The sequence below is a fragment of the Olea europaea genome, unplaced genomic scaffold (genome assembly GCF_002742605.1).
Source record: "Olea europaea var. sylvestris unplaced genomic scaffold, O_europaea_v1 scaffold1930, whole genome shotgun sequence".
In the NCBI taxonomy this organism is placed as follows: Eukaryota; Viridiplantae; Streptophyta; class Magnoliopsida; order Lamiales; family Oleaceae; genus Olea; species Olea europaea.
The window spans coordinates 57,515-66,657 of NW_019237129.1; the positions used below are offsets into that span (position 1 = coordinate 57,515).

General features: G+C 32.8%; 1 protein-coding gene across 5 annotated transcripts; it reads left to right on the forward strand.

The window, feature by feature from the left end:
• The first annotated feature begins 3,223 nt into the window (after nt 1-3,223).
• LOC111379093 (protein IQ-DOMAIN 31-like) lies at nt 3,224-8,060 on the forward strand. Of its 5 annotated transcripts, none has more exons than XM_023002424.1 (7): nt 3,224-3,317; nt 4,309-4,396; nt 4,501-4,791; nt 5,244-5,447; nt 5,928-6,008; nt 6,315-7,317; nt 7,727-8,060. In XM_023002424.1, exons 2-7 carry the CDS (start codon nt 4,322-4,324, stop codon nt 7,756-7,758), a joined length of 1,686 nt encoding a protein of 561 aa, XP_022858192.1. In that variant the 5' UTR covers nt 3,224-3,317; nt 4,309-4,321; the 3' UTR covers nt 7,759-8,060. The 5 variants fall into 5 exon arrangements, with proteins under 5 accessions (XP_022858192.1, XP_022858195.1, XP_022858194.1 ...); XM_023002427.1 differs by having other exon boundaries at nt 4,522-4,791; XM_023002426.1 differs by having other exon boundaries at nt 4,312-4,396.
• The last annotated feature ends 1,083 nt before the right edge of the window (nt 8,061-9,143 follow it).

A 9,143-nucleotide genomic window follows, 5' to 3' on the forward strand; every position in this document is an offset into this window, starting at 1 on the left:
ATATGAAAATTGTCAATTAAAGTGATAGAATTTAGTGATTTTGGGAATAGAATTTGTTTTGATTACAAAAAAAGTCAAGAAAATTATCTATCTTTTGGTGTTCGTTTGACTTTGTTTTACATAGAAATTATCAAATAAAGAAAAATATTTTTTTACAAATAGAAATAGAGTTTGTTTCCATTGAAAAAAGTGGAAATTGAAATTTTAATTCCATTTTCCATGAAAAATAATGATCTATTAAACATGCCTAAAAAAAAGTCGCAACTATTTATTATTTTCCACACACACATATAAACATCGATTATTATTTTCCACACACACATATAAACATCGAGATGCCGCAAATTTAGTTCTAGTTAACACATTAGTGGCAGTTAACTAACAAGTCAAGGGTTACAAGTTCTTAATGACGTGTATTGTACACTAAATTATTCATTTAAAGTTTATTACACATTTCGAGCCTGTTTGAACCCTATTTTATTGTAAAAATGTATTTTGGAGTAGTAAATTGATGGAGAATGTGGTTAAAAAATAAGAAAATTTTTTGAGCTTGAATGTAATATTATTTTATTGAAAAATATGTGACTGAAAAGAAGATAGATTTTTTTTTAAAATAACAGGATCAAACAACGCCTAATATTTAAGGGTAATTATATTACCACTACAATTTTTTTTTTTTGCACCACATTTTACTTGTACTTAAGATTCTTAATTTTTCTCGATACAGCACTTATGTCTCTAACGATTTTTCAAATCATTCTTATCGTCAAACTTTCCATTAGTTAACATATTTTGTATTTAATAACAATCTTATGTCTAAAAATCCATTGAGATGACATAAAACAACTTATTTTTCCATCTTATTTTAAAAAAAAATAAATAAATATTGAGAGAAAAAAAATATTTTTCCTCTTTTTCAAATATGAAAACAAAATATTTTGATATAAATTAATCATCATAAAAGACGATACACACTAATTAATTGAATATTAAAAATAATGAACAAAGATTGAGGAGTTTAGTTATAATTAAAATATAGGCCTTGTTTGAGTTACATTCTTTGGAAAAAATGCATTTTCAACACTGTTTTAACATCATTTCAATTACACGATTTTTAATAAAATAACATTACACGTAAATTCAAAACATTTTCTTATTTTTTAAATACAAATTTTTTCATCAATACACTATTCAAAAATACATTTTTATGAAAAGAATTGAGATTCAAACAAAGGCATAATGTATTAAATAAAAATTGTAGCGACGGTATAACTGCCCCATATTTAATTGTTGCAATACAACATACTAACGATATTTCAATGCTTGTCTAACGATATTATTTACATGGTTTTGTCACTTTATTGACGAATAAGATATCTTATGCCCAACATGAATAGGAGATCAATCTTGAACAAGTTTCACTCATTTCACTTTGTTTAATGGATCAGACTTGAAAATCCTTTTATAAACCTTAATTTCATAAAAATTATTGATACCTCGAGTTTGTTTTCATTTACCTCCCGTTTGGCCCTCATTTTGTGAAAATGAAAATTGGTGGAATAATTTTTTTTGAAAAATAAGTGATTGAAAAAGAATAAAAAGTTTTCGATTTAAGTGTAATATTATTTTATGAAAAATTATGTGATTAAAAATAGGAGAGAGAAAAATAAAATTTAATTGAATGAAAATTAATGAGGGCCAAACGTGACTTAATTACATTATTTCTATGACAATTGATTTTTTTTAATCAATTCCCTCGTAGAAAAGTGTGAATTTGTCTCCATTAATACCTCGACAACTAAAGCATGTATTGAGTATTGTCTCGCCGTTTACCGAAAATGAAAAATTCAAAACAATCAGCACATTCACCAACTTGAGAAAATTGCATATTTTCTCCCCCAACATATTGCCATAGCATCATGTTAGTCTCAACTTTTTAAAATTGAGCAAATTGATCTTCAACCTGATACTCACTTCATCCCATAAAAATTTGTTTACTTTTCTTTACATCAGTTTCAAATTATAGCCTATTTTCTCTGTTGAAAGCATAGTTAATTTTTTAATTTTTTAATAGTCTCTTCAAAATGTTCGGAATCAATTATGCCAAAAACAAACTAAAATTACAAATAAGATAATAGCATGAATCAATTCCCATTCACCCTCTTCAAATTTTCTAGTTTACAACCTAACATCGAAAATTGAAACTTCATTTAGCCTAAAATACAAAAACAAGCCCTAAATTACGCAAGACACATTATCAATTCCTACATACAAATACAACACATTAAAAACAAATTTTAGTAAAACATTTGAAACATCTTCATTACGACAACAACATAAACAAATTTAAACATTCACATTTTTCATTTAGATCACATTTGCTTTTATAGACCTACACGTAGTCTTTCTTTTTTCTCTTTGACCTAAGCAAGCCTAAGGTTATTTCTTTAGACTCAGGGAAAATGGTTTGGGTTGCAGCAATTGATAAATCCGCATCCATTGATTTCCTAAGCAGAAATCACATAATGGGTTATTAACAAAAAAATAGCGATGAGGAGAATTTTCACACAAAATAAAGAAATTACCCATTGTCTTTGGCATGGAATAAACCTTCGACCTAAATTCGTATCTGTCCATAATGCCTATAGCACAATTATCAGCCGAATTCACATAATAGATGATTGATTGGAAGAAAATAGCTTGCTTCACAAGGGAATTTCTTTGGTTAGAAATACAAGAAAATACGAGCAACACATTTAGCCCCCGTTTGGTCCTCATTATTTGTTGAAATTTTAATATTTGGAATAGTGTTTTTTTGGAAGAATGTATAGTTGAAAAAGAACAAAATTTTTTTAATTTAAATTGTGTAATTGAAAATAGGAGAGAAGAAAAAAATGAAAAAAAGTGGGAGTCAAACGAGGGAAAATAGGTTGTACTAAAGGACAGTGAAAAATATTCCTGCACAACAAATGCTAGTAAAGGAATTAACAATTTTATGCCCTTCTACAATTTGGAGTATGAAATGCGCGCAAGCCTTTAACGACCAATTTGGTCAGCTATGTGAGTAGGACCACTCTTGCAAAGGAAAAGTTAGTTTAGGAAATATTTGCCAATGTTGAAAAGATAGATCCTGAATTCACAGAAACTTAATCATTAGGGACCATAAGTGCAAATTATCCAAAAGGCATCTGATGCATTGCTCCATTCTAAACCCCCTACCACTTCACCACCAACCCCAATAGTGCACAAAAAATAGTGAAGAGTGCTGGGGTGACTGAGCAAGGACGGGTCGATTTCTCTCTTACCTTGAGTGCTCGGTATGGGATTTTAGATTAAAATTTCTCCTTTGTTTGTGTTTTTTCTTCCTTTTCAATTAATCTTTCACCTCAAGTTTCCTATTTGTAACCTTTATTTTATTTTATTTTAATTTTTTGGGTGGATTTTACCTTTCTAGAGCTGGATCTCTCTCTGTGAACTTTGTGAATGTTCTGGAAATGGCCTGTCGGATCTTAGCTTGAAGGGAACCCTTTATTTTACAAATTATCGGAATGCCAGATCTGAACCGCATTGCCCTCAAACACACTTCAATTTTTTAATTTTTTTGTGTTTCTGTGATTTTGCATGTATGTATATATATTTATTGGGTTCTACTCTTTCTTATGGGTTTTGATTCAGATATTCCTTTTCCATTTTTGCTGATTAATTCTTTCCATTACTGGGTATTAATCTATTTTTTAGGGCTTTTTAAAGATGAATAAACATTACTGTTAGTTGAATTTGTTGTGTTCAATTTTTTTAGTTATTTGAAGTTTGGCTCATAATTTTAATTTTCTTCTCGTGTAAGCTGTTTTTTGGCAATCTCTTTTTTCTTAATATCCTTTTTGGTAGTTATTTTATATTTAATTCTGTCTAATGATTTCTTTGAACATTAATGAAGTTTTGATATTAATGTAACGTTACTATGTATCACATATAATTCATTTAAGGTAAAGTTTATGTGTATTATTATAGATCTGGCTAATTTTAAGATGAATCGGAGAAGGTAACTACATAGACTCCGTAATTTGTTAGATGTTACTTATGAATTTCATTCAACTTTTTTTTTTTTTTTTTTTTAGTTTTTACTCCCCTTCTCAATATTGCGAGCAGAAAATTTTCAAGCAACGAATTTACTTTCACACTTTTATTGTGTATGTCAGTATTTCCTTGTATATTCTATAGTTGTACATATGCATCCTCTACAATTGCATATTCAGGCTTATTTTAATTGGAAATAATGCCAGACTTGATCGGCATTGTTTCTTACAGCAGCCTGCCAGCAATGGGGAAGTCTCCTGGAAAATGGATCAAAACTGTTCTTTTTGGAAAGAAGTCATCTAAGTCCAATATATTGAAAGTGAGAAAACTTTTGACTAAGTTATTAATGCGTTTTGTTTCCTATAAATTTTTGATATACAACAATAATATTAAGCTGATTTAAAACTATAACTGCATCTGAAGAATATTACAATTGAGAAAAAGGCTGCTGCCAAGATGCCAGTGGAAGATCTGTCTGCAAATTCCCTGGCGAGCTTGGATTTGCCAAATCAGGTTACTGATAGAGGTCGAAATAATGTGGAATTTGAGAAGGGCACAACTGCAGGCGCTCCATGTGATGATGCTGATTTTTTAACTGCGAATCAAGGTGTGGATACACAAAGTACGTTGGATCTCAATTCAATTGATACTGCTGAGTTAAGAAGGCAAGAGGAAGCTGCCACAAAAGCACAAGCTGCCTTTAGGGGATACTTGGTAATATGCTCTTGCAAATTAACTCGAACTTCATCTCATGTAGCTGATGTAAATTTTTCAACCTAATTGTGGAAGAATGTGACATAGATGTTTATTAACTGGGCCATTTTTAATTTTACATTGGTCATGTCAAGCATGGAACTGGCTGTTATCTTTCAAATTTCAACAACCTGCATTTTCTTTGTTTTCATATCTTTTATCTAAAAAATTTGTGATAATTGGTTTATAAATAAGTCCACAGTTGCTTTTATCTTAAGAGAGGTTCTCTATGAATTTGTAGTGATTTTTTTCTCTTTCTTTTGACAGTATGCATGACAATTTATTGCTAGATTACCTCGTTCATTTTGATTTTTCTGCATTGTTAAATGAGCATAAAAAACAATATGGTTTCATTATAATTGACAATTTTTTTGTGCGGTATTGTTTTGATTCTACTGTAACCATCTCCACAGGCTCGTCGTGCATTTCGAGCTCTGAAGGGTATCATAAGGCTACAGGCCCTTATACGTGGACACTTGGTAAGGAGGCAGGCAGTTGCTACTTTCCGTTGCATGCATGCAATTGTTAAGTTCCAGGCTCTGGCTCGTGGACGTATTGTCAGACTCTCATGTCCTATGCCAGGAGTGCTTATAAAGTATGATTTGGGAGAAATTCAGGTACCTTCGAGATGAATAACCTGATCATGCAACCTGTCTTGCCCTTTTCATTTGCTTTTTGATCCTGAAAGAAAACATATTTGCGGGACGTAGCTGTACAGTGGAAATGAGTAAATTATTCTATTTCTCTTTAATAATATACTTACCAGAAAAGAACCTTCTTGTTTGCTTTTCTTACCTTGTGCTACAATTTTTCTAATACTTGTTAGCTGTTAAAACAGTTGTTTTAGTTAGATCCATAATGGTTTGTATCAGTGCTTTGTATTGTGAGCTGATGTTAGCAACACTCAAATCCATATATATATGCTAAGCAGGAGCCTATTTTTGAAATGTGATGCAGAGAGGCTCATCATCCGTTGGCATTTAAATTTCTTCTCCCATGGCTATTTAATTTATGTTATTTATACTTTGGGAGTATTAAATTTTGAATGTTACTTTTTGCTACTAAATAACTGTGGATGCAATTTTATACTTCACCAGGATGCTAAACGGGTGGGCACATTTGGAGTAATCTCATCTCATGGCTCAGAGAACCTTACAACGAATACTTTTGCCTTGAAGGTGCAATTCATTTTCCTTTTATACCTTGACGTGCTCGAAATATGTCTCTTCAATTTATTTTGTTTTCCTCCTCTTCCTGTTTAGGAAAGGTGAAGATTTACTCATTGTTTAATGTTTCAATGTTGTGATTTCTTTTTGAGACATTTCATATGCTCTGCTTTAACTGAAATCTTACATCAAAACAAGACAAATTTGAAAATGTTGTCTAATGTTAAAAGAAGAGATGTGTTGAAGTTGTTTATTTTCCCATCAGATCTGTTACTCTGCATACTACTTAACTTATGACATTCTTCTTGCCTTTTCTAGCTTCTTGCCTCGCTGCCAACTGCTATGCCTCTGAGCCTTCAATATGATCTGGCTGAACCAAATTCATCTTGGAACTGGCTTGAACGTTGGTCACGGTCTCACTTTTGGCAACCACCTGCTCGAGCAAAGAAAATTGTTAACGTGAAATCTCAACGAAAACATGCTGGTCCACTTGCTGCTGAGACCAAAGTGGGAAAATCAAAAAGAACTGTCAGAAAGGTTTCAACTGCAGACAGTGGGGACAACAGCACTTTAGCATCCACTCATTTAGATAAGCCCAAACGCAACCCAAAGAAAGTCGTGACTCATCCAACAGAAATAGTGCTGGAACAACCACAAAATGAACTTGAGAGGGTCAAACACAATTTAAGAAAGGTTTCTGCTTCTGTAGAACTGACTTCTGAAAAGTTAGAAACCGAAACTGACAAGTCAAACCCGAGTCTGAAAAAAGTGTCAACTTCTGTAGCTCCTGATATTTCTGAACAAGAGATCGTAAAATCTTCTGAAATTGCTTTTTGTTCAAATGCTGTAGTTGATGAACTGGCATTGCCAGAAGCTCCTTCGCCAATTACAGATAATGTGCCACAATCTGATTATCCTGCTGTCCAGCCACATTCGCCGGAAAATGGTGTGGAGATGGAGACAAATCCAACTATCAATGATGAGTTGGGGTGTAAAGAAGATCAGACTGGCAAGGGGAATAAAAAAATCAGGAGGAGATCTCTTCCAACAAAGCATGAGTTTCCTGAGAATGTCTCGCAGAACACCTCAAGCTTGCCAAGTTATATGCAAGCAACTGAGTCTGCAAAAGCGAAGCTTAGAGCGCAAGGAGCTTCAAAGTTTAGTGATGATGGGTCTGAAAATGGTTCTGTCCGCCGTCATTCTCTACCAGCCTCAGCTAATGGCAAATTGAATTCGTTGTCACCTCGGGTGCAGAGGCCAGTTCAAGGTAATGATAAGGGTGGAAGCAAAAATAACAAATCCTTGATGTCCTCTAGAGATGGTAAGTAGAAGAATTCTGTTAGTTGTGTGCTTATTTTCCAATTTTCCATTACATTTTTGTTAATGGATCAAATCTTATCTGTCTACTTTGTTAATTTTCTCTCACACAGTATTAGAAAGGTCTCTGCATATCTATTTATAGCTTGTATGTATGGGTGGAGGAACATCAAGATGAAACTCTTTGAAAAACATTTCCAGTTTGAAACTGGATTGTTCTGATTTTCTTAGTTTTGGCTCCACGTGTCCCTAGTATGGTAGCAAATGGAAATTTTAGAACTCTCTTCTTTGATTTTATTTGATTTTGGATAAGTGCTCCATTTTATTCTATTTTCATCTTACTTATTGGTTTTGATTTTTCTAAATTTGTGCATTTTCTAAACGAGTTTTTATTTGGATACATCACATTTCAGATAAGGGTCTTCAGCCTGGATGGAGGAGATGAGTACGGCAGTGTGTAACCGTGTTAGCTGCAGTTTTATTTGGTTCTTGTGAAGAGTATGCTGTAAAAGCTGAAAGTGAAGTTGGAAAAATCATAGTTGTTTCAAATTATTTGCATCCTTTACATGTTTTCCTAAAGTGCTTTGGGATTGTATAGCCATAGAGTAAGAATCTGTTGATTTGTTTAATGTCTATCGACTGTGTGTGTTTTGTAGTTCATATTTGTTTCCTGATGTAAGATGCTGATCCACGACTAGTACCTTGTGAATGTTTGAATGCGGTAACATGATTGCTCTCCCTCCCTCCCTCTTCCTCGTGATCATAAGGCATAATTTGAATTCTGGGTGGGATTGGAAATTAGAAGACAAACCCTTTGTTCTTTAAACATACGAGCTCTTTCTGTATTTTTGATTGTTCAGCTTGTGAGATTTTTATGGATTATCTCAGTTATATACATTGCGGGGATTGGATACTATTTATTTATGTTGGAGGTTATCCTGGTTCGAGTTTGCTGTAATCTTGAGCAGTTTGTCCTAGTTCTTGTCTCTGCATTTGTTGCCTAAAAACCTTATCTAAATCTTACTATTTTAACTAATTCTATACGAAATGGAGTCATTCTTAAAAGAAGGTTGAACCTCAACCTTGAGGGTCTCCACTGCCTCGTCTATAGAGCTTCTAGAGCTTTGTGAGGGAGTTAAATCACGAGATGTGCTCCAACAGGCCAGATAAACTGTCTATACAATGCGTTTATAAGAAGTTCAATTTCATGACTCAGGAGTTGAATTTCCACACTGGCTGTTAGCAAGGAGTGAGATAATTTTACTCCTGTTCTTTTGCATCACTGGACTATGTCCCGGGGGACGAAATGGAGTCATTCTTGAGTATATTGTATGGAGACTTGCATTATGCTTAAGATGCTTTATTTTCTTGAGAAAGTAGTTTAAAGGAGATAGCAGTCCCTTTCTCTTCCTGTCGGGTTCATAATTGTCTATAGAGATGTGTCCTGTTTATCTGTATTTACGTGTTGACTCTTGAAGCAATTTATAATCTTGAAATTATTTGCATTGTGACACCGACAATCTTCTTGTCACCATGTTTCCTTAATAACGCCATATGTTGCTTAATGAAACATCTAATTATGTACAAACACTGGCAATAATTCAAAATGAAATATAATAGAAAACTGAATGCCGGTAAGAAGAAATGTTGACCACTTAAATTAACATGAATTTTTTGTATGATTTACAATTTTTTTTCAAGGGAATTAAAGAAATAGTTCCCAACTTTTGACCTTATTTGCAATCATGTACTCAATTTTTATTTTTATTTTTATTTTATTATTATTATTATTATTTTGTGGGGTGGGTTGTTAGATCTCACAAGTGCTTG